The following is a 26,314-nucleotide window of genomic DNA, read 5'->3' as shown; positions in this document are numbered from 1 at the left end:
AGGCCAGCGAAACTTTTTAAGCAGAACTGGTGATTATTCTTTATGATAAAAAGTATAATTGTGTCTAATTTCCAGTGGGGAAAAATGCATACAGAATTAAGTGAAGTAATGGGAAAGTCAACAGTAGATACACCACAATCAAAATAATCATAATCATAATCATAATAATTTTAGAGTCCTGAATTTCTTCTGCTAAGAAGGGAAACTATATAGGTAGCACCTTACTCAGTAGGCTGAGAAAGACATACACATTTTTGAAGGGGAGCATGCGAGTGATAGTACATATATATTTTTTTAATATCTTCAACACCTACTTAAAATCTGAGAAGCAAGCATGTCTTTGAACCAATTTGAGAGGATTTTTCCAAAATATAAAAGGAAATCTCAAAGAGCATTTATATTTATTTGGGTCCTCATAAACAACCGGGAAGATTTAGAATTAAAAGCAAATTGGGGTTGGGGTAAGCAAAGGTTTGTTTTCGTTGTTTTGGATTTTTTGTTTGTTCTTAAATAAACTCAGTTCACAAACCCATCTGCCTTCACCTTGGAGGGACCAGTCCTTTAAAAAGACCACTTTGGCTTCCGTGTGCTTGGGAGCTAAAGCCAGAGCCCCTGAACTTTTCTTTCCCGGGAAGGGGAAGAGAGGGGCCGAGGGTGCTGCTCCTCTGCTTTGCTGCAAGGGAAGCACAGCCTGGGAACCCTCTTTCCGGGACACTCTTATTTGTCCCTTTTTCCAATCCCTTACCACGCTAGAACAAGTTCGAGGCTTTTCTGGAGCTAAAACGAACGCAGTGGGGCCGGGTGCTGAGAGTGGCTGCTGCTTTGCCAGGAGGCGAGCTTTGGAATGAAGCAGCTCCACCGCAAACTCGCGTGGCGAGTCTGTTCTTGGGTTTGAAAAGCTTTCTCCCACTCCCCTTAGCTTTCCAAGCATTTGCAGCCAAGTGCAAACAGATCGCATATTTGGCGCAAAGAGTCGGGAGAATGAGGGCCTCGGGGGTACTCCTCCCTGGCCTTCCCCCAGCAGGGTCCTAGGTAGTGGAGTCTAGAGAGGAACTGTCCCCCATTCGTCGACGCCGCAAACGCGGCCGCAGGTGGCAAGCGGAGCTGTCCAGCACGAGTGCGGAGCCGGCGGGAGCCAGGAGCCCGGCGTGCCCAGCCTGGCAGACACTTAGCAACAGGGCTCTGGCCCGAGCAGACGCTGTCCTCATTCACTGCTGCCGGGCTCCGGGCTCCCTACGACCCCACGCAACCTCCCGAGGTGGAGAACACTCGTGCCCATGAGCCGCTCCAGCAGGATGGGTGCCAACATGTTGCCCCTTCCCTTCCCCTTGGAAGCGTCTCCTCTGGAATGGGCGGGTTGGATCGCTCGGCCTTTTCCCCAAGCCTCAGAACTTCCTAAATGAACTCGGAGGGGGGCGGAAAAAGGACATATACTGGACTTAAACCCCCACTCGCGCTCTCAGGCTTTCCCGAGTAGGCTCCAGGCGAAGGTCTTCCGTCCCTGGCCCTGCACTCCCCTCCCCTCTAACGCCGACCGGGGCCCGTCGGCTCCCCAGCCGCCTCTCCCGTAGGGCTTTTGGGGTTGGGGCCCTCCGGTTTGATACGCGCTCTAGTGTGCCCTCCTCCTTCTCGGAGGAGACGGTGGGAGCGGGGAGGGCGCGCAGAGGACGGCAACGAAGTGTCCTCGTTGCTCCTGAAACGTGGCGACAGGCGAGGCAGAGACTCCCAATGAGTATGATGGCGACACGTGATACCGGCGGAGGGAGAGCATGGAGGGGGGGCGGATAAAGGGAGACGGAGGGAGGCGGGCAGCTAGCAGAGAGAGGTGGGAGGAGAGAGGGGAAGGGGGGCGAGAGAGGCGCGCAGGCGGCAGAAGCGTCTGCCTGCCCGATCGCACGGGCCGCAGCCCTCCCAGCCCCGCCGCCCGCGGTCACACACTCGGAGCCTCCCCGCGAGCGGGAGCGCGGCGCACGGCGATGCGCCGAGGCGGGCGCTGAGGCGGCGCCGCGCGAGCAGCAGCAGAAGCGGCACCCGCCCCCAGCCCAGCCCGGCGCCGCCGCCGAGTCCGGGCCCCAAGGTGCGGCGGTGCCCAAGTTCCCGCCATGAACAGCCGGCTCTGGGGGCTCCGCGGCTCCGGGGGCGCCCTCTCGGCCGAGCGCGACCGCTGCCCCCCGCGGCCCCGACGCGCCTAACGCCGCCGTTCGCGGGTCCCGCTACCGTCGCCGCCGCTGCTCGCGTCCCCGCTGCTGTCGCCTCGGCTGCCGCAGCGCCGTCAGCAGCATGTCTCGAAGGAAGATTTCGTCCGAGTCCTTCAGCTCCCTGGGCTCCGACTACCTGGAGACCAGCCCCGAGGAGGAGGGGGAGTGCCCCCTGGCCAGGCTCTGCTGGAACGGCAGCCGGAGCCCGCCCGGGCCGCCCGAGCCCAGCGCGGCGGCCGCAGCCGCCCCGGCCCCGGCTGCCTCGGCCGCCGCCGCCGCCGCCGCCACCGCCGGGGCCAGGAGGGCGCAGCGCCGGAGGCGGGTCAACCTGGACTCGCTGGGCGAGAGCATCAGCCGCCTGACGGCACCCTCGGTGAGTAGGGGCGGAAGGAGGGCCAGCGCGTCGGGAGAGAGCGCGGGGATTGGGAAAGTTGGCGCCGGGCAAGCCGGGCGTGCGCGCACAGCCCGACCGCTGGGGGGCGGCCGGGCCTCGCCCCACGGTTCTACGGTTCCGCGTGCCCGGGGGCGAGACCCCGACCCCTGGGCTCTGGAGGAAGGGGGCATTAGGGCACGCGAAAGGAGTAAGACTAAACACTTCCGGGGACTCCTGACTCGGGGGCCTGCCTGCCCACCTCCAGCCTTTCACCCTACTTCACCCTGACGGCCCCCGTGCTTTTCACACCCACCTGTTTTCTTTCCCCCAAACTTTCCCAGGCTCTGTGCTCCTGAGTTCCCATTTCCATGTCTTTCATCTCTGTTTTCCCAAAGGGGCCCCTACCCCTTCCAGGAAACTCTTCCTCTCTTTTTTCCCACACTCTCTTGGTCTTGGCGTGACCTCCTCTGACATCTTTGAATTCCACAGGCCATCTGCATTCTGTGTTGCATCCTTTTCTCCAGTCTTCAGGAACTGGAGACTTCTGATGAAGAAACGTCTAATCTCTTCTATTCTCTCCATCCCACCGCCCTTTTCCTTATTCACTGCGGATGTATTGGCTCAACCTTCTTTGGGCAACCCTGGTGTCTAGTTTTCTAAACCTCTCTGGGATTTCTTGCACCCATACCTCAGATCTTTACTCTCCTTTCCCTGAATTTTTCAGTGCTTCCTCCCCCTCATTTTTTCCGTGCCTTCCTTATATTAGGACCTTCCTAAATATATGTTGAATGCATAAATGCCTTCCTAGCTCTCTAAACTTGTGCTCATTCCAGGATGTCTATATGAGCAGATCCAGGTGTACCCCAGAGTCCCCCTGCTTCTAGGCATCCTTCCAGAGCACTTCTGCTCATTCCTGCTCAGGCATTTCAGCTACCCTTGACTTGTACCATTTGCAGGAACGCCAGACCTCTGTTCCAGTCTTTCTCTATCTGTACGACCTCGGTTTCCAAGGAATCCACACCACTGTACACAGAATTGGAAGGAGATGTAGTGTCATACCTCCATCTGTAATCCTTGCATGCTAGCCTATGTAAACAAATAAACAGTCTGGTATTTTATTCTCACCCTGACTTTGGATACAAGGACTTCAACTCCTGACAGCGCTTTTACCTCCCTCCCTGGAGACTTCTACTTCTTTGAAGTTTCCAAAGTGCATCTGAACATGGATCTAATCTGACTACTCTTGAGTCTACCTTTTGAAAGTACTCTTGCACTTGATGGTAGGAGGGACCTGATGAAGGGCTGGGATCCTGAGGGACTGGGTACTGGTACCAGGCAGTCCTACCAATATCCTGGTGGCCCTTGCATTGGTGGAGAACAACCTTTTCTTTTAGCAGTGAAACTACTTTTTGGTCATCTTCCTTTTACTTGTACATTTTCCCTTCTATTTACCTTTCTGCCACTTCTTCCATTGATAACCTAGGAAACAAAACTCCGAATGAGTTGGTTACTGTTTGCTATTCTTTACTGCAGATATTTCCCAGGGAGCGTAATTTTAGGAACGACTTGATATTGCAAGTGGTTGAACATTATAAGCCTTTATTAAAGGAGTCCAGCAATCCTGTGCGTCTGTAGTTTTGTGTCGGTACCTAAAGCAACATTGGTGCAACACACTAATTCTTCAGTACAACAGACTCATGTATGAATTCAATGATTTTACTAAAGACAGTGATTAGTTTGGGGGGAATTGTTTCCATAATCCTGGAGTTTTCTTTTTGCCTAACAGTGAGAATTTACAAATTTCTAAAAAGTAATGGCAGTGCCTCCGGTAGTGCCAATTTAACTTAAGACTATTCTCAACAACTTGCATGAGGAGCAGATAAACAGAACTCAGGTATTTACTACCAGAATAAGAGGGAGGAAATACTTTGTGATTTTTACCTTTACAAGTCAAATTTAAATGACTCTGGATTTCTGCTGGATAATAAGCACGTAGCCGGGTAATGGTTTTCAGCATAAGAAATTTGAAGATAATCACGGTGATCTAATATATGTAACAGCTATATGTATATCGTATTATTCATGCTGTAATTCATTTCTATTTTGAAAAAAGTCTGTCAGCTGGAATGCTGAGAACATACAGGTGAATATAATGTAAAGATTTTCAACATCATAAGGCATGTGTAAATAGATTCTCATTGGCTAACCATATCACCAATAGACATAGTAACACAAAGAAAACAGGTTATATTTCAAAGCAGTGACTTGTTTCTGTCGTCCCCACCCCCATTTATTTGGCAAACTGGAACATTGCTTCAAAAAGTTCTAGTAGATTCATTCTCCTACATTGGCAGGACTCTAAACTCTGAAAACACTTGCAGAGACAGATTACATGCTGTCTATTCCTTTTATTACAGCCAAATGACTTAAAAAAAAAAAAATCTCTGAGAATCGCCATTACCAGAGCACTATTAGATAAGAATTTCTAGTTGTTTTGAGTGTCCGGAGCTTTCTTGCCTTCCGTCACAGTATACTCGTACTTCAGGAGAAATTATACTTCGGAAGCTCCCCTTTTCTTAGTGTTCTCATCCTGGAATGCAACTCAGTCACAGGATATTAGTTCTTTATTCAGAATAACTTGCAAGTAGGAAAATGGAAATGAATTTAATAAACACTAGGATATTGCCAAGTAATTAAACTAGGTACTGGATCAATGGAATACTCAAATGCAGGTTTTTGATATTTTAAAAGTCACTTTTCTATACATTGATGTTGGCTATAAAGATTATATAACACTTTACACCGTTTAATAATAAAAGTAAAAGTAAATTGAACTGATGAAATAGAAAAAAATTTCAGAATTCACGAGACCTGGTTCTCATTCGTTGTGCCTTGGACAACTAAACATTTCTATATCTCTGTGAATTATTTTAACTCTTAGGATCCTTCTCATCTGTAAGGTATTATACTTAGGGTCCCTCCCTGTTCTGGGATTCTCCGGAGACATGCAATGTATTGCCAAGCTTTCGATAAACTATCATGATGGCGTATGAAAAAAAAACCAAACAAGCACATATTATGACTTTTAAAACAGTGAGGAAAGTAGATTACTTTCTTAAGTAGGGGCATCAAAGTACTATTTATTCCACCCAATTATTAGAAAAATATGTGAGAACCTACTACTGTGCAAAGCAATACATTAGCCACCCCCCACCAAAAAAAAATTCCAGTCTTTGATCTCATGGAACTTCTTTAATTATAGCCTTTATTTTAAGGAAACTGGCTAGAGGGAAAACATAAGAACTCCAATCATCTTGGGGATGTCTAGGGTAAGTTTTATTTATCATCTACTTTGGATAGTTTGTTCACTGTGACTCTCTGGAGTACAGCCATAACAATAAAAATAACCCTAAAGACCTGACTGAAGATGCATAAATCACTTATTATGTTTTTTGTTTGGAAATAATTTACTTGGGAACACATATGGAGAAACAGCTGGGGATTTTACATCAAGGGTGAATTTAGTAACTCATTTATTTATTTCTATTTTATTCTTATAAATGAGAATTGCCTAGAACCCTGTCACTCTGACATGTTTGGGGCTTGCTAATGTCAGCCTGTCAGTGAAGATATAACAGGAGACCAACTCAAGGGCAAGACTTCTGTAGGGCTCTTGTTGGAGAACTACTGCGTGTTCAAACATTGCAGGTGGCTTTGAAGACTTCAGAAGCTATAGAGAGCAGAATGGCAGGGAGAAAAGTGACAGAACTGGAAGGATGACAGAAAAGGGGCAGAAAGCTACTGACATAGGGGCTAGTCCAAGAAATTGAGCAAACTGAGTAAAGAAAAAATGAAGGGAAGCCTGGATTCAAGTAGCAAAAAAGCAAAAATGGCTTCATTATTTTGGGAAAGGAAATTATATTGATAGATGCCTATGAAAAAGTGAAAGGACATAAAAAATACATGGTTAGCCTTTCTTAACATTAAATACAATTAACTCTGACGTGTAAACCATTAAAAAAAAAGCCTTGAAACTGAGTGTAACTGGTATGAAAATAATGCCAAGTATATAAAATACATTTGTGAGGTAGGATATTTGATAAATTTATGTATCTTAATTGAAGTGTTTAAAATCTGGGCTCAATTTGGCGAACAAAATTCTGAGTAACAGATTCATTACAATTAGAAAATTATACAAAATGTATTCTGATAACTTTGATGTTTTCACATTTGTAGAAAATGCTATAATCTGAAATCAGAATTTAATGGCCATCTATTGCTTTTCTGTGCCTCATCCGGAATCACGGAGAAACTGACATGGCAGAGTTGAAAGAACAAGGATTCAGGTTGAGTCATGGGTTTGAACAACTCCCTGCTGAGGCCCTTTCTAAATGTGAGACTCTGAGAAAACCTGCTCTTACCTGCTCAGAGCTGTAGTTTCCTATGTGGTAAAATAGGAGTAATAATGACCTTGTAGATTTGTTGTGAAACAGGAGCAATATTCTTTGTAAAACTCCTTGAACTCAATAAATGATAGTTTTGAGTTGAGATCCATTAATTTCAACCAAATTTGAATGTTTCCTAATGATCTAAAAATTTTTTTCTCAATAATTTACTTGCTGGTAACCTTACTGAAAGAGTTCGTAGGTTAACTGATGTCATGTACCTAAAAAAAGAAGAAAGTGATAAGAAGGAGTTTATTTTGTTGGTACTGCCCAGCTGATCCATTAAAAAAATTAAAACTGTTGTCTCTTTTTGTCTCCTGGCTATGACTCGCGTGTGTGCACAAGTGTATGTGATCATTGCAGATTCAAACATTTCTATCAAACTGCACAGTGCTATGTGGCAATATGAAAAACACTTGTATAAATTCTATAAGAATACAAGGACATACCTACTTGGTAGAATGTAGGTATTTCACACAGATTATTTTCAAATTAGAAAAAAATTAAATAGGTGAAAGAGAAACTGCTTATTTCATTTGCCTGAGAATTTCAAGCATTCCCACATCTAGTGCATTCAAAGTAATTTGTATGTGTGTTCAAAGCTTTAGGCTATGAGATGCAGCAATTACCCAGGTAATGAATGAGGTTGTTTTGTGTATAGTGCTCTGTTCACTTTTGGCTACCAGCTCAATTGTTAGGCCTTCATTTTAAAGCTAAATTTTGACACTGGAAAATGACATCCATTATTATTAATTAGAAGGTAGAGGTGATGAGTGACTACGTATACTCTTTTAGTAAATAATTTATCTACCTTGAAGGACTCTGAGCTGTGTGGGAAGTGTACGTGAGTGGTATTACGTATTTTTTCCCCTCTATGTCATCATTGCTCTTTTCATTCACGTTTGTTTTCTCTTGTTGCTTTTATCGTATGGAGCTCAAGATAAAATAAAAAAATGCATGTTTTATTGAACATGATAGTAAAGTAAGTGTGTTATTTCTAGATATATACATTGTTCACCATGAGTTAGCAAGAAGTTATAATGATCCCTTTTGGAATTTCACACACATCTAGGAAGAAAAGTAATTAAGTGGCGTAAGCAGAGAGAATATTTGTAAGGGTGACTAAGTATTTTTTTGTTTGATAGACGAGCCAGTGATGTAGCTCAAACTTTAAAGTTCCTCTTTTAAAATTCTGACTCTAATTTCAACATTCTTATATTTATTTGATATTTAGCACAGTACCTGGTACCCAATAGATGTTCAATAAAGTGCTTGAAATAAATGAATGGATGTTGTTTAATCATCAATTACATTATTTCTCTTATGTTTGATGTATTTTTCATGTTATATTTGGCTCTATCGAACAATGTATTTAGATTTTTGTACCCAGTCTGTGAGCAATACATTCAAGTATGCAAACCTGTTTGAATTTTACTTGCACCTGCCATTTAAAGCAAACTTGAGAATGAAGTTGTGTTCAGAGAGAGCAGATGGGGTAGTATCTTCCTTCTGTAGTTCGTTAGGTGGCCCATTTATATTTTAAGAAGCTAAATGAATGTAATGACTCTCTTCCAGTCTCCTCCAGTCTGCTTGTATTTTCTGCACAATTCTCTTTCAAATGAGGGAGAAATGTTTGTCAGCAAGTGGGCTACTGTTGCCAAAAATGCACTGCTAGGAGATGGAATGACATAATCTAGCTCCTCAAATATCACTTCAGGACAGGATCTGAAGATCTAGAATTATGTGCTGTAAGCTCAGAGCACCTCATAAAATTGAAAATACTCGCCTAGAGTGATTTAGGAAGTAGAGGAGCTGGTAATATCTTTGAAGGCTGGAGATTTGTGGGGCTGTTTTGGGGAATTGAGAAAGAGTGAACATTCTTATACATAGAACAGTGAGAAGTCACTTCCTACACAGGCTTTATTTGAGAACTATTAAACAGTTCTTCATTTAAGCTAGTGGTTATCAGACTTCAGTGAACATAAGAAATACCTGAAGAGAATGGTAAGAATGAAGATTCCTGGGCCTCTTCTTCAGAGGGTCTGGTCTCATAACTCTAGGAGGGGTCTGGACTTTATATTTTAAACAAAACTCCAGGTGATTGTGGTGAAACACCAAACTTGTGCCTCAGTGACTGAATTCCACACCTTCAGCATCATTGATCTTGACTCAGTGTGCTCTGCAGACTGATTTTTTGGAAAGAATGATCCTGGAAGTGGCCCCTTTGGGGTGAGTATACCAGGCAATTATTGCCTTAATAGGAACAGAGTAAAGGTGGTGATGTGGAGCTATATCCTATGGCTGTATCCTTTGTGTTCCAAATAATCGTGGTGGTTGTGTGGTAGAAGGTGTTTGAGGTTTCACCATATGTAGTTTTATATTTGTGGATTCTCTTCCCATTTTTCCTGAGTGTGCTTTGTTAGCTATCCTAAGTTTATGTTTAGTAGGTCACACATCATTGCTATAAGTATGCTGTGTGGCTCCTTTCCTCAAAAAAAAAAGAAACAATCTATTCAAAAATGTTGGGGATGATAGAGGAGAAGGGAGAAGGGTTATGATGAGGGTCAATTTGACAGTACCAGCAGCTTTTGTGTTTTTCAGAGATTGACACATTTCTCAAATACTCCATCTACTGGTTCATTTTGGAGCAATGACTTGTTCATGTGCCTATGAAATTTTTTTAAAAAGGAGAAGGGAGAAAAAACAGATCTGGAGGCCAGAAAATTTGTTTTTTCCTTAGAAAGGAAGCAATAAGGGATTCAAATATCAGATGTATGAAACTATCCCTCAAACCCTACTAAAATACGATAATGGTTGCATATCTTTACATTCTTAGCCAATTAGTCTTTCTCTCATTCAGTGGCTTAGTTGGGTAGGGGTCTAGTGGAACGCTCCAAATGGTGATCCAACATTTGAAGTAATTTTCATTTGCAGAGAACTCTAGAATCCGTCTATCGTGAGAGGAGGCTCTCTGTGTGGAAGTCCTGGTGTTACCATAATTGCAAATCCTTAAAGTCCACTTGACTCCTTTTCCATTCACTGTACTATATTTGTTATGTACAAGTCTGCTGTGCCCGGTGGAGGAAATAAAAATCTTCTAAAACAGGCTTCCATTTCTGTTGCTTTATGCCTATGCTTCTTTATGCATAGAGCCTTCGTGCAATGATCCTTCATGAGCCTTCCAATTTAATAGTGGGGGAGAATGGTTTTCCTGCTTAGTTTAGTGCACGCACAAGCACACACACACACATTCATCTTGTTTTCTGTCCCTGCATTTTTTCCCTATAGAATACTAAGTTATTTCTCACATTTCTATAATAGGACTTATAGTGTTGTGTGTAATAGGACTTATTGTGATTTTGGCCTATACTGCCTCCTTAAGACAGCCATCTACATATGCCCACGTCTAGCAATAAGTCTGATTTGTAAAGGCACTCAATAAATGTTTGTTAGGAGAATGAATAAATACTGAATAAATCCTGTGTAGTTTATGGTGTATCTGATAATGCTCAGAGGCTGCAATGATTTTTGTGTTGCCATATTTTAGTTGATTATTTTATTTTAACTGTTCTGTTTGTAGCTTTTTTAGACACAAATAAGAATAAAAATAGTTGGAACATTTTTCTTTTTTTTTAGAATGTTTTACAACTCTTTTTAATAATGTTTTTGAAACTCCCCCATATTGGGTATTTTATTGGAGCTTTCCAATAATCTGTAGATTTTATGTTAATTATTTCTAACTTTGGTTAGTATCATTATCTTAAAATGCCTGTAGCCAAAGTAACAATTTGGGGAAGTATATGTGCTGCCACTTATAAGTATATACTATCTCTTAAAGAGATGTGTATCTCTATAAGACATAGAGGTGATATCTCTACTCTGTCGCTTTATTCATTGTTATTGCCAATGTATAAGAAATTTGTGTAGCAAATATCCTATTAAATAAAAATCTCTACAAACAATTACATCCACATATCCATCCTACAGTAATTATTGTAGACATAATAGTGGTACTAGAGGGAGAGAGTCCTTGGGAAGAGTGGTAAAGTTAGAAATTGTTGATTTAATAAACAAGGAGGAAAACTGATCAGGAACAGGAAGAAGTATTATGGGATAGAGAAGTATTATAAGGGCCCAAGCTGAGGTTGGAGATAATTTGGAGATAAGCTGAAGTTGAAAATTTGTAGCCTAAGCTGAGAGGGTAAGTCAGAGTTGGAGAGTTGTAATGTGGTGAAGGTGTTCATTGTATGTTAAAAGGCCTGTATGTCAGATTGAGCTTAAGTTGTTTGGGACCAATCTGTGGGAGTGGAGGGTTATGTTTTGGGAAATAATGAGAGTGAATATCAAATGGGGCAGATGGTAACATTCAAACGCATTTGTAGCCTTCCTGTATTGGACAAAGATCTGATGCTAAGCTTATTTAATATGTATCTTGGTCTTATCCTTTCACTATTTAGTTCATTCTCTTAGAAAACTGATTGGTCTGTAAGGCCACTCCCCTCCCACCAAACCAGAATCGATAATTGGTAACTAGTTAGTCTTTGAGAAACTCAGTTCTAACTGCTCGATAAGTATTTATGTTATGTTTTCAAAATTGGCACTAATCCTTGAAAAATACAAGGATATTCAGTTATATCATTCAATGCATTATTTATGGACCTTAGTTGTTACACAATGAGGTTTCCTTGGCTCAGACTTGATAGTACATTGCTTTTTGAGTATTAGATAGCCTGGAATTTGGAGTAATATGTGGTTATCGAAACATTTCCTGTTGTGTTACTCATAGGTAGCACTGCCAATATTTTCTTATCTGGAAAGGTAAACATTAGTTCTGGTGAATCAGACATTCTGATGAAGTAAACTATCATATATGCAGTATCAATTTGTGAGTAGATGAAACTCAATAAAATACACTTAAGAGTGAAACACTTTTCACTCTGTTAATCAGTCTTTGATAATCCCAAACACTCTCTGTGTGTCTCAGTGCCTCAGTGTCATCATTATGAGTCTTAATTATCACTGTGCTGTAGATGTGTGGACATCCTGGTAAGTGGAGTGGTTTAGATAGTAAAATGCTTCATAACACGATGGTGATGGTAGTAACAACAGTGATGATTTATTAAGACCTTACCATGTCCAAGGCATGGAATAAGTGCTCTGTACGTTGTATTCCACTAAATATTCACAGCAGTAATGCAGGAGTGATGCCTTACCATGGTCTACAAGGTGTCATGAGCCTGCCTCTCTGACGTCTCACCTCATCATACTCTAACCTCCACTCACAGTTCTACAATATATTCCTCGCACATTCCAGGCAAGTGTCATTTTACTTCAGGACTTCTGTCCTATTTCCCATGACAGAAAGGCCCCCTTGCTCCAGTTCTTCACATGATTGGCCCTCTCTTGGCTTTCAGATTTCTGCTCACTGTACCCTCCTCCACCAACCATTCTCTCTCACGTCACTGTGTATTTCCATCATAGCACTCACCGTCAAAGTTACCTGTTTATTAACTTGTTTACTTACGTATTACCTGTCTTCCCTCACTGTCATTTAAGCTCTGCAACAGGAGGGCCTTGTCTGAGTTGCTCACAGTGGTCTTTGCAGTGCCTAGAATAATCCTGGCTAGAATTAGCTTCTTAATACATCTTTATTGACTGAATGAAGTCATGTCATTTTGAGAGAAGTCTTAGCTCTTGGAAAAGAAACAGCACAATCTAGAAAAAGCATAGGGTGGGAGAAGGAGAATTAACACGTGTTAGGCAAGTACTATGGACCCAGCGTTTAAGTGTTTTCATAATATGTATCATTGAATTTTTAAAATAATCTTATGAGAGATTCAGAGAGGTTGAGTAACTTGACTATGAGCACAACTAATTACTGATAGAGATAGGATTAGAATCTTGGTCTGTTTTGCTCCAATCTCTGTATTCCGTCCACTGTATTACATATTTCAAGCCTCTGTGAGTGTAGTGCACATTGTGATGGAGGGCCTAGATGCCCCTTTAGGAATGAAGGACTTAATCACCCTTGGTTGTAAGCCCCCTATGTGTATTGCCTGGACTGAAGAGAGCCGCGTTGGTCAAGGTCATGGCCCATTCCAGTGATTAATCAGCCTGGGGTATGAAGGCTTGGCCTCCAGCCCTAATTCAGCCAACTCTGAAGTTACAACGCCATGAAGGGTCAACTGAGGCCTCCACTGAGACCACATCACAGTCCAACTTGTCCCTCTATCCCATTCCACTTCCCTGTATACCCCGTCGTGGCTGTTGATCCCAAGAACACTCTCGAATAAGCTTTCTGCATGCTAATCTTTCCAGAGTCTTCTCAGGGAACCCAACTTGCCATAGTGAATTTGAGAACTGTGATGACATTAATAAAAGTGCAAAACTAAGAAGGTGGCATTTGGAAGAAATATAATGATAACCTTGGATTTGGACATTTTGAATTTAGGTGCAAATGATCAGCTCTGGACTGTGAGCTCTTTGCAGGCTTAGAATTACTGGATCACCAGCCTCAGCCCACTGCCTGTCACATTGTCGGCAATCACATAGTTAATAGACTATTGAAGATTTGGGATTGGAATTTGGGTAGCAACTCATAGAGGTAATAGCTAACATATTGAAAATTGGGCAACATCTCCGAGTGAAAGGGAGAAAGAGAAAAATGAGAACAATAGAGAATTGAGAAGCAATATACAAAAAGAATCAGAAGAATGTAGGTGTGAGGATGCTTTTTTTGTGTGTGGGGGTGGGAGGTGGCTGGAGAGCAGCTGGGAGACAGGGCAAAAGTGGTTGATACTTGCCAAATAATGGTGACTAAGGATGGTTCTTTCAAACCCAGCATGAAGGAGGTTGCTGGTGGCCTCAGAAAAGCAGTGTCATCCTGAATCTGAGATAGAAACCTATTTAACAAAGTTTAAAGAGGGAAGTTTTGATGAGTAAACAAAGGATATGATGGGCATAAATTTCTATCCAAGACATTTGGCAATAAAAGTAAAGAAAGATAGTTGGCAGGGCTTGTCAGGCTATGTCTATGTTTATTTAAGAGGTGGAAACTGTTATAAGGTAGCAGAGTAGTCAGAAAAGTTGGAGCGGGATGAGATAAATAGGTTTTGGGAAAAGAGAGTTATCTAGAGGCATTCTTTAACTCCTTCGTCAAGGGTTCTGTCTCTGTATCTAAGGGGAATGTAATAGAGCATAACAAGAATATAGTGCAAAGGTAGCTGTCAGATTTTGGGTTTATTTACACTTAATTTATTACAGTCTTGTCTTGATTTTATCACTGTAACTCAGTGGTTGGTCAGTACTTTTGTGTATCTAATGATTGATGAATTTAAATTGCCATGCTATTTGCAGCTTTCTAGGTGTATCTTAACTATGGTAGCTGCACTGACCATGGGATGTCACATGAGGCCAGAAATGTCACTAATTCATCCTTCAGAAATTTTTCTAGTCAAATCATGCAGTGTGCATTTTTTCACTTGTATATTTTCCATTGTAGGTAGCTTTTAGATTGTTTTAGCAATCTGAAGACTTCAGATTTTCTCTTATCCTTCTAAAGTTGGGCTTTATAAATTGAACACCACGTGGAGGGCACTGTTTTTGATTTGCGCGTGTAATATAACCCCTATTCTTACCCTCACCATGTCTGATATGACTGTGTTTAGTGTTAGAGCTCTTCACAATGATGGAAAAGTCACTAATAGTAGGGACTGTCTAGGGATTAGGAACAAAGTAAATAGGACTCTGCTTTGTCGGTATATTGATTATAGTTTACACAGTTGAAAGGTGATGTGGAAGGTAAAATAAAGCCAAGCAGGACATACAGAATCAAATGTAGCATTTTGGCTCTCTTCCTTTCCTTTTCTGGGTAAATTTTGCTTAATTTCATTAAACAAGGGTTTTTGTCTACTTTGTGTACTGAGAATCCCGTTTTAGTGCTTGGCACATAATAGTTGACCAGTAAATATTTGTTAAGTGAATAAATTTAGAGTGAATATAAAGGTATGTATTCAACCCATACTACACAAATAAGATGATAAATACAAATGCACTGCAGAAAAATAAAATCAATAATAGTAACAAAAACAAAACAGAATCTATAAATATAAACAAAATTATATTATTTTTATTTCTTCATCACATTTATTATCTGCTCACTATGCATGCTTGACGTTACTGTGTACTGAGCCAGAACACAAGGTCTGTGGAGCAGAAAATGGCTATAGTTATCTGCAGAATTAAAAAAAAAAAGTGCTGGATTTTCCTTAAATACTCTTGTAATCTGCTACACCAATTTCCATTACATACTACGTTAGGAGGAAAGAATAAGTTTTTTTCTATATGATCTAATTATATTTTTAAAAAATTCAACATTAGTTCATTAAATAGATATTTGCTGTTAGCCTTTTCTGTGCCAGGAATTTGAGATGTCTCAGTTATATGGGGAAAAAATTTATAATCCCGCCCCTTTTTTTCCTTGTGACTCTTGCAAACATTTCAGGAATGAAAGTTCAGAAAGATTTTATCTTTCTTCCAAACTCTTTCGTGTATAAAATCTTCCCAAGGCAAAGCAAGAACTTTTGGAAGAAAAACCCACATTTCCCCAATGGCAAATTTAAGGAGAACCTGTTGCTGTACTAGCGAAAAGCCTGTAATCCTAATTCAATAAGTTTCGGTAGACTTCGACAAAAGAAAAAAATATCTGTTTAAATTGCCTGTTGTACAAATTCTTGTAGCGCAGGGTCACTCTGTGTCTATCTTTCCATTTCATTTTTCCTCATGTGATTGGTTTAATTTGTGTATGAGAGAATCTTTGATTTTTGAATGTTGTCTCACCAAATATTTGATTTTTAACTTAAGAAATTTATTTGTTTTTCAAAAAGGAAAGGATGCAGAGATTCTTAAAATTGTGTTTTTATCATAGTATTTTACAGATGTAAACCTGAGTTTATTTTAATGGCATTTTGAAATCTATCATTATTATTTATCTATATATGTGTATGTATGTAGCTCTCTCTTGTTGATTATATAGGGCAGAAGAGAAATGACTCTGCCATTGGATTCTGAATTTTAAAATGTCATTTAATAGAAATCTGGAGTAGGAATAATTACTCTTGTGTCTTTTAAAAATTTGCCGCAAGTAATGAAAATGTCTTTCATCTCCTTAAAAAGGAATCTGCCTCCAAAGGCATTTGTTGTAAGGAGTGATAATGATGAGATGATTATGTTGTAATAGAACAAAGACTGAGGGAAAGAGTAAATTTTAGCTACAGACTATTGTAATTCCATTTGAAGCTTTAGACAAATATGAAGGGATTTCTAGTGTGGATCCTGGAGAAGAGAGATTTATTGTTTCCTCCTGATATAAAGATCAATAAATGCTTTGTGGACCTGACAGTATTTGTAATCTATAAAATCTTTCTTTTTTCCCCTCTCGTGTTACCTTACTGCCATTATAAACACATTTCAAAGAAAACCAGTCTTTCCTTTTGTTCTGAATGAAATTCTTTTTCTAAAAGTGTGCTTGTAAAGTACAAAACTAACTTTTCTGCTGACGGAGAATGGATGGGATTTATCCGCAGCTTGCAAGGGGCTAACTTGGGAACTGTGGTATATGAGGCTGCCTGCTGGCTCTTTAAGCTCCTGGCAGCTCTCTCCTTCTTCAGCTGCATTTTTGGGATGGGAGAGGGGGAAGATGGAGGAAATCAAATACTGAATTAAATTGTAAGTGTAATTTTTCACTATCAGCCTAGCATTCTTGACTACTGAGAAAAATCTAGGTCTCAAATACCTGGTTAACATAGTTATCCAATTATTTTGATTATATTAGGTTGGTGCAAAAGTAATTGCGGTTTTGCAATTATTTTTAACCTTCTAAACCACAATTACTTTTGCACCAACCTAATAGCAATGGGCTATATCATCTTCATGGCACGAGTGATGACTGTAATTATAGAAATCAACAATTCCATTGGACATGTTATTGGAAAAATCATTTTACCAGAACTTACCCCAGGAGATATAATAATTTTTCAGAGAATACATGCGAGGTCAGACAACAAAGTTCGCAAACTCATCCTAGAAAAAGTGCTACATACCTCATTGCTGAATATCACTACAGTCACCTTTGAAGTACTCCTCTTGGGAAACTATGCACTGATGCCAGCGCTTAGTCCACCCTTCAAAGCAATTTTGGAACTCTTTTTCTGGAATGGCCATCAGAGCTGTTGTCACATTACCCTTGATGTCCTGAATGTCATCGAAATGTCTTCCTTTCAATATTTCCTTTATCTTGGGGTAAAGAAAGAAGTCATTGGGGGCCAGATCAGGTGAGTAGGGAGGGTGTTCCAATACAGTTATTTGTTCACTTGCTAAAAACTCCCTCACAGACAGTGCCGTGTGAGCTGGTGCATTATCATGATGCAAGAGCCATGAATTGTTGGCAAAAAGTTCAGGTCGTCTAACTTTTTCACACAGCCTTTTCAGCACTTTCAAATAGTAAACTTGGTTAATTGTTTGTCCAGTTGGTACAAATTCATAATGAATAATCCCTCTGATATCAAAAAAGTTAGCAACATCATTGCAACAAGTTCGCAAACTTAATTGTCAGACCCCATCTGAGTAAATCACTTTCAAATACAGGCCAGTAAATGTGTTACCATTATTAAACTATAAAATATGAGTCTACAAATAGGAATCTAAAAATAAGATCGACCAACAATTTTGCTCATTAGATAAGGTATTCAACTATTTTTTGATTTGTAAATCAAACCTGCCTAGAAACATCTTAAAAACCTAAAATAACAAAGTTTATTATTTTGCTTTTCCAGAGTAACTAATAGATCCACAAAGCAAAGGCATATCAAAGTAAAACAAATCAAAGTTTTTGCCTTGGCATTTTATACTAGTTTAAACTCTGATATATTATGGGTTTAGATTGACAAAAAATTGTGAAGTAGGGGCATTTACTTTTGGTAGTCCCTAATCTCAATTTTTCTCTCTCTCTCTTTGTCTCTCTCCATTTACACACACACACACACATACACACACACATATATATACTGGGGGTGCTAAAAAATGTATACAAGTGGCTGTAATCAGAAGTATCTGGATGCTGATGGTAACCACTTTGAGTACCTGTTGTAATTGCAGAAGTCATCTTTTGTATTCATCTTTTGTTATCAGTATATATTGAGTATTATAATTTTAGTATACTTTTCCTTTCTTAAAACATGTATACATTAAAAAAATTTTTTTTAAGTATCTTTATTTTTATTTTTTTTATTGGGGGTTGGGGAACAGTGTGTCTTTCCAGCACCCATCAGCTCCATGTTAAGTCATTTTTGTTTTGTTTTTTTTCAATCTAGTTGTGGGAGGCACAGCTCACTGGCCCACGTGGGAATCAAACTGACAACGGTGTTATGAACACTGCACTCTAACCACTGAGCCAACCGGCCGCCCCGTATACATGTTTTTGGCACCCTCTGTATATGTATAGATATGCACATATCTGTCTCTCTTGATTCCTATATCAAAACTTTATGCCACAAAATCAATGAGCCTCTCTCACCAGACAAATTGTACTGTGTACATTTTAAAGACCTTATCATGTTAAATAATTAATTGAAAAGTACCTTCCTTGATTTTAAGCACGTTTACAGGAGTGAAAGTAAGTTTTTTCCAAGGAGGATTAGGTGATGGATGGGATGGGATAGCTCACTTCATGCTTCTAAAATCAAAGCTGATGTCTACCCCATAAGGCTCTGACCTGTATTGATGGCTATATAGAAGTGGTTATGTCTGGGTGCTCCTCAGGCAGCCAGCTAGAGATCTCTGTAGCTATAGGAAATTATTTAATGTTCTTGGTTTGTAGGAATAACACAGATATATTGGGAGGTAAAAACAATAATAATATGCAGCATCTTTGATTAGGTGGCACTATATTAATTTTTTATCATAAACTATTTTCTGTTATTTTAAAGAACCATTACTACTCCCTCAGGGTTCCTGTTAAATAAGGCTCGTAGGACTAAATGGGGCTGATATTGTCCTTATGTTTTATAATACTTAGAGATTCCAGAGATTTTGCTACTTATATGCATAATTTATGGATTAATATGCGTTATTCCAATTATGGATGCCCCTGCACTAGGTTTGCCTTGGAATTTCCAGTTAAAGGCCCTTATGCATGCAAGAAAATTAAACTATTTTTAAAAAATGGAAAATGGAGAATATACCCAATCAGTACCCTGTTCCTAAGCATCATGTTATTAAAATTCCCCTTGTTTGGTGTGAATGTGGGTCAATCTTGAGTGATATGTGTAAAACTGAATGGCAGAACAAGATATTTACAACTCGTGTTGTGTTCTAGAAAGAATTTCAAAAAAACAATACAGTGCCAGAAACGTTTCCCCTCTTCTATAGACAGCTGTTCCCAATATCCCTTTCTTACTCATATCCTTTTTACCGTCCCTTTTCCCAGTTACTAATTTTCCATTAGATAACGAGACAAATGACTAAGATGTACTACAGAGTTAAAAATTTCATTCTAATGTGAACAAGTTTTGATGTCTTCTAAAATGAACACAACAATTCATGTTATGATGGCCATTTTTGTGAAGGATGGCTTATTTTGAATAGTTTTTAGTGTAAGCAAATTGGAAGAGAATTTTGAAAAACCAAGGGCTTTCAACAACTATACTGTTTTTAATACTGAGAACATAAAGCATTAGTGACATCATTTTTTTCCTCCTTTGTTCACCCCACTTTAGGACTGTGAGGGGATGATGTGTTGACCTATACTTTCCAAATAGAAAAGCCACAAGTAATGAATGGCATCTGTTTAGAGTTTATAAAGCATGCTTTAATATACCACCCTGATTCACCCAGGAAATGTATGAGGTAGGCAGGGCAAGGATAAATTTTAGGCTCAAATTAAAGATTAGGAAACAAAAGTTGAGAGGGACAGTAACTTGCCCAAAGTCAAGAAGCTGTTAACCACCTACGTTTTAGTGCCTGATTCTCCTGTTTCAGGCCCTAAGCTCTTCCACCACGACATGTCTCTCAACATGTCCATGAACTGTTACCATGCACAGTGTTGTCCAGTGTAGACTCCCTATTTCACTTCATGTATGTTTCCTACTTTGTGACTTGCTGAGGGGTGGCTGGTAGCAATTTCCTGTTGGCTTTTCTTTTTTTTTTTTTTATTGTTAGTTTCAGGTGTGCAAAACAATGTAATAGACATTTGATAACCCTCACAAAATGATAACCCCCTCCCCTAATCTACTACCCCTCTGACATCGCACACAGCCATTACATTTCCACTGTCTCTATTCCTTATGCTGTACTCCACTTCTTATGTTTATGTATATAATTTTATATATTATATATAAATTATATATATATATATAATTATAGTTGACATTCATTATTATTCAGCTTCATCTTCAGGTGTACAGTGCAGAGAACACTGATGATAAGAATGTTTGAGGAGATTAGTGACGACATAAAGGATAGAGAAATCATAAAGAACAACCAGTTAGAACTAAAGAATACAATAACTGAAATAAAGAACACACTTGAAGGAATTTCCTGTTGGTTTTCTTGAATCTTACTACCTCTCACCAATTGTTTTGCTCCTGACTGTGTTGTAAGTCCACACAACACAGAAATGACAAAGGACTCTTTCTTCATCAGGAATCTGCCTCTAGGCTGACCTACTTTGCCTGTCTACTGTCATGTTTGTATGCTCCAGGCTCCCATGGGTGGAGGCAGCTATGAACAGAATGACAAAAGCTATCATTACTGCCAACAGCTTAGCTTATGCTGCAGAGTCTGGGAAGAGCAGTGACATTACTTGTATGTAGTTTGATTTCTGAATATGAAGGAAGTCATGGTTTCATAGAAATAATTACATGCATAAGAGTCTGTTTCTCTTTATAGATTGTATATAATTGTGCATACCCATTGATATACATATCTTGGTATAATAACACAATAGAAGAAATGAGGAAGTAACATAATAATAACATATAATTATTATAATGAAGTGATGCCTAGGTTAAAAAATGTGGTCAGATAGAGTTAAGTGAAAAACAGTAAGACTTTTCATGTCACATAGCATGTGTTCTTCCACCTGCATGTTTCTTTTCCAGAAAGGAGTTTGATTGTCTGTACTCTAGCTTATGAATGTGGTGCATTATGAACACTAGTCGTGTGGTGGTCATTATCTGCCCAACATTTGCCTAGTAAGCACATTGCGTATCCATTTGGATCATCTGATTATAATCAACACTTGATGTGATTATATTTAGACCCTTATTGAGTTGTATCTTCCAAGAGAGGTTGAAGTAGTAGAGCTGGGTCGGACCCGCCCTGGGTAGTGTGTTGATGGTTTCTGCATATCTCAGCATCGGAGACTTTTAAACTCCAAGCACTTGTTCTTGTCAGTATCCTGAAATAATCAGACTCGCAGCCACTGGCTAAACAAAATGTCCGTGGCACTTGGTTGGCATCTGAATTACAGTTTACTTATTGACGTGAGCAATGACTGACATGAGGCTTCTTACTCAGAGTTTGCATGGTCATTACATTTCTTACCTCTGTAGCCGACATGAGGGGTCAAGTCATAATCAAAAGTTTACTTTAATCCATTTAGGGTCCAAGCAAAATGAATTTCATGCCAAATTCTCCAGTCCAGTTGAAGGAGCTGTCTGGTTGCACGGAAGGCCTTGCCAATGAGACCTGAGGCTCCACATCCGTTTATAAGATTCCCTTTTCTGTGAAGACGTTGAAGAATTTCCCTTACTTTAGGAAGAATCTTTCTCAGTGTGACAGAGGACCAATATGCCCCTGAACAGTATTAGGTTTAATGTGTCCTAAACTGTTCCCCGCCCTTCTCTTTCCCCTGGATGCCCTCTCTGACTTCACCGGCTTTCCCCACACGCTCCCTCGTTTCATCTCATTTACATTCATTGCTTTTATTGCTCAGTGGCCCAGTCTGCTTGGAACTGTACCCTGGCTGGTGATTGGAGGTAATTTTTTGTCATCCATTTACAAATTATTGTTTCAGCCAGTGTATTTGGGGTTGATAGAACAGTTCCCTGTTTGATGTGTTAGTTTTTAATTTCACTGTTAAGCAGAAATATTCCCTTATTTCTGGGCTCTTCCTGACTGGGAAACACCTCACTGTAGCTCCCAAGTACTGAAGACGATAGGGAATTCTTTGGAAATGCTCAAGTGGAGGGTGCGAAGCTCTTTTAAAAGGCTAGACATTATTTCCTGCATGAGGGCTGCTGCCCTCCTGTATGGTCCTCTGGAGTTGAAATGGCACTAATTAGCTTTGCAACATCTAATTGGCATCTTTGGACTGCGAGGCATGACTGGCAGCAGCCCTGGATGTTAGACATGGTCAGTTTAGTTCAATTTAACAATCTTTGACTACTTCCTCATCAAGAGAGTTTTTTTCCCCCCCATAGAATCATCTTATGGCACATATTTGTATAATACTTTATAGTTTTATTTCATTTTGACTTTACAATAATCCTGAGAAATAGTTATGTTAGGACTATCTCTACTTTATGAAAAAGGAAATTGAGGTTCAGAAAAATAAAAACCTGTATCCCAAATCACACAATCTAGCCCAGACTTACTTCCTTTCAACTGTAACCTTTTCTGCCTTGCTGAAGACAGAACGATGTATTTCAGTTTGGAGGAGCAGATGAGAAACTTGGCTTTTGGAGGCCTGAAACATATGAGGTCGGACAATTAAGTTCGCGAACTCATCCTAGAAAAAGTGCAATATATCTCATTGCTGAATATCACTATGGTCACCTTCGAAGCACTCCCATTGGGAAGCTATGCACTGACGCCAGCTCCTAGTCCACCCTTCAAAGCGATTTTGGAACTCTTTTTCTGGAATGGCCATCAGAGCTGTCGTCATATTACCCTTGATGTCCTGAATGTCATCAAAATGTCTTCCTTTCAATATTTCCTTGATCTTCGGGTAAAGAAAGAAGTCATTGGGGGCCAGATCAGATGAGTAGGGAGGGTGTTCCAATACAGTTATTTTGTTTACTGACTAAAAACTCCCTCACAGACAGTGCCCTGTGAGCTGGTGGATTGTCATGATGCAAGAGCGATGAATTGTTGGCGAAAATTTCGGATCGTCTAACTTTTTCTCACAGCCTTTTCAGCACTTCCAAATAGTAAACTTGGTTAATTGTTTGTCCAGTTGGTACAAATTCATAATGAATAATCCCTCGGATATCAAAAAAGGTTAGCAACATCATTGCAACAAGTTCGCGAACTTAATTGGCAGACCACGTAGATGATAAGTTTACATACATTTAGACACTACTGAAACAACTTCGGGCAAGTTTTTTTAACTTCTCTAGGTTTAGTTTTTACATTTTTTAGGATTTTTGTGAGGATTAAAGGAGTTGCTTCATGTAATGTTGGGTCCAGTGTTTGACATTTGGCACTTAACATTGTTGACTGCTGTTTCAGTATTTAATCTAGAAAGTTTAGCCTTATTTCACTTTGTAGACTGAGCCCGTGCCATCTGTGAGATTCTGTTCGGTGGAAGGGTTCAGGACTGGAGTCATGGCCCTCCACGTGTCTGCAGTTTAGCATGATTGGTTTTCCTGAGATAGTGTCCACAAACAGAAAAAACTACTTCTCTCATAGTAGTTTTGTTCACACAGCTAAGTTGGCCAAGATGGTGACCAGTGAAGCATGTTTCTCCTAAAGTTTTTCTATTAAGAAGTTAATGATCATACCAGAGAAATTTAAATGACAATAGCAAAATTTACAAATTTGGGAAAACAATTTTACAACATTGTTTTTATATTTATTAAAAAGAAAATAAAAGCAAATAGGGATTTTGGTTAGAGACATGGAAGAATATCCTAATACTCACCAAAGTGAAATGTTACCCATGGGAGCAGCAGCTTGTGGGAGAAAAAGCACAGGAGACCTAAGTCGTCGTCTTGTAGGTGGCTCTTCCAACTGAGGGGAAGTACTTTGACCTTTCTGAATCTCAGTTTTTTCATCTGTAAAGTGTGGTTAATTGTATTTGAGATTCATGAAGTTGTTGTGAATATCTAATGAGATGAAGGGAAAGAAAGTGATTTGTAAACTATGAAGTATTATATAAACTGAAGGTGGTATTTTCTGGAGTTCGCTGAAAACTTCAGAAATTCTTGGGTGATTTACATGTTCCCTTGTCTGAAAGTAACAGAGGGACTAATAAATAAATAACCCTTTGAATCTATATCAGTTCAAGGAATGTATGTTTGCAGCTTAAATTAGTATTGATGGTATTAGGTCTTGTATCAAATCAAATGCAATGGCTACTTTTGGAAAGGCATTAAAATAAAAGTAGAGGAAAATAGTTGGAAAGCAAGCATACTTTGTGAAGAAAGACTTAATTATCATATTGATTATATTTAAGCATATTCAGTTACAATCAATAATTACAGTGATAATAACCACTGTCCTTTGCTAATTAGAACATATTTCTAATAAGACCAAGGTTATCAGTTTGAATCCCTTATGGGTCAATTAGCGTAATGTCAGCCTGAGTTCTCCTGCAGTTCTCACTCAGATGTATACCCCTGTTTACAAGGAGAACAAAGTGGAGACTGGATGAAGTTGTGCACATGTTCAATCAGTGTGGGTAGAAGAGCTCTGTACTATAATGCACATCTAGCTTTTATTTTTTTCCTTTTAGCACACTTACTATTTTTGCCTTCTGTAATTAATTGTCTGGACTACCAGTTTTGTTTAGCAAAGTACTGGTGTTAACCACTTGAAATGGTCTTCCAAGTTTCCTGAAAGGTGGTTTATTCACCAGTATGTTCTTACCCTCTATTTACAAGTGCTTAACTGTGCAGTGCTTTACTTCAAAATAACCCTGAGAACCACAAACTTCTTGTAAGTGTTTTTCAGATGGGAAAAGGGAGGCATGTTTTTCCCAAGGTTTCTTACTCCCAGGTGAAGAGATTTGGGCTAATTTTATAAAAAGGTCAGTAGCACAGCTGGGTTTGAAATACAGAGGTCCTGACTCAAAGTTCTATATTTAATTTGCAGTCTGTTATTTTGGGGGGGCGGGGAGGTTGTATGTAGTACATTTGGTTAGAGGCTGGGAAAATGAATATTATGTCTGGATATATAGCAAGACTGATAATTACTATTACATCTCTTTCAGAAGGAGTTAATCTGGTTGTTTGAAGTGACATTATTTTTACTAGTTTTGTTAATAATACCAATCATGTAATGTGATCCATTGGTGTCTAAGGGCCTAACTATAAAGATAAGGTGTCTAACATTATAATTTTGGTCACTTTTAATCATGGACTTTGCCATTTATGTCCTAATAAGAAAATTGCTTTTATGTTTTGGAGAAAGTGGAGCTCTCGTATTGTGTTTTGGAGGATGAGAAGGGTTCCTTGCCCCTCAGTTTATCGCTCATGAGCCTATTTGTCAATTTCCACCACTGGTGGTCCCGACCATCTTATATAATGTAGATAAGCTCATTCATATATCATCTACCTTAGTAGGGATCGAGGATCAAGTTTTTGAGGAAACGCAGGTATGATTTTTCATGAGCCCCATCTGAGATCAGAGTACTAAGGGGATGTGAAATTTGTTGAGAAGGAGAGAGAATATATAATGATGAGTTTTGGAGACTTCTTCTGGGAGTTTAAATGTAATGGTGGGGATTTGGCCTATCGGAACACAGCATCAAGATACTAGCTGCTCAGATGGTAGGAAAGAGGTGAGCCGTACGATGAGAGAAAGCTATGGAAGGGGAGATGGAAGTACATCTATGACAAGACTTAATCCATGATTTGCCTATGGCGATATGATTTTGTCTATGTATTTTTTGTTTTACAGGTTTGGTTTAAAGAACGTTTATGTTTGTTCTCAAAAAGAAAACAATTAATTTGAATCCATGCGATTCTCTGCTTTTATGGTGACATTAAAAAAATACTTTCTTATTGAAGACAGTTTCCTAGGGAAAGAGATCCTCTTTTTGTCAAAGAGGACTTCTTGTCTCTCTAACTTTCGTCATTTTTCCGTTAAGTGGTGATAATAACGCCAGTTTGACTATTTCATTGGATTGGTATAAGGATCAATTGGGATAATTAATATGCCTTAAAAATATGAATTGTTAAGCGCTGAAACAAATATAAAGTGTTAAATATTATGTGCAGTATAGGTTGGAGATTATGTGTTTCGACGCTGGAGCAGGTTACCTGAGTTTCAACTCTAGCGTTGTTCATTTTTACCTA

The 26,314-nt window shown here is 39.7% G+C and overlaps 1 protein-coding gene across 2 annotated transcripts in view; it reads left to right on the top strand.

The window, feature by feature from the left end:
* GUCY1A2 (guanylate cyclase 1 soluble subunit alpha 2) overlaps positions 1–26,314 on the top strand; it is a 286,917-nt gene that overhangs the window by 17,375 nt on the left and 243,228 nt on the right. Inside the window, exon 1 of one of the 2 annotated variants that reach the window (XM_033119792.1) lies at positions 884–2,571. The exons of the other annotated variant lie outside the window; for it this stretch is intronic. Within the exon in view, the coding sequence (XP_032975683.1) occupies positions 2,281–2,571 (291 nt within the window). The 5' untranslated portion in view covers positions 884–2,280. Of the gene's footprint in view, positions 1–883; positions 2,572–26,314 lie in introns of those variants that run through there. 2 annotated transcript variants of the gene reach the window in all.

This window comes from Rhinolophus ferrumequinum, chromosome 11 (genome assembly GCF_004115265.2).
Source record: "Rhinolophus ferrumequinum isolate MPI-CBG mRhiFer1 chromosome 11, mRhiFer1_v1.p, whole genome shotgun sequence".
Classification (NCBI taxonomy): Eukaryota; Metazoa; Chordata; class Mammalia; order Chiroptera; family Rhinolophidae; genus Rhinolophus; species Rhinolophus ferrumequinum.
This window is presented reverse-complemented; position numbering and strand designations above follow the sequence as displayed.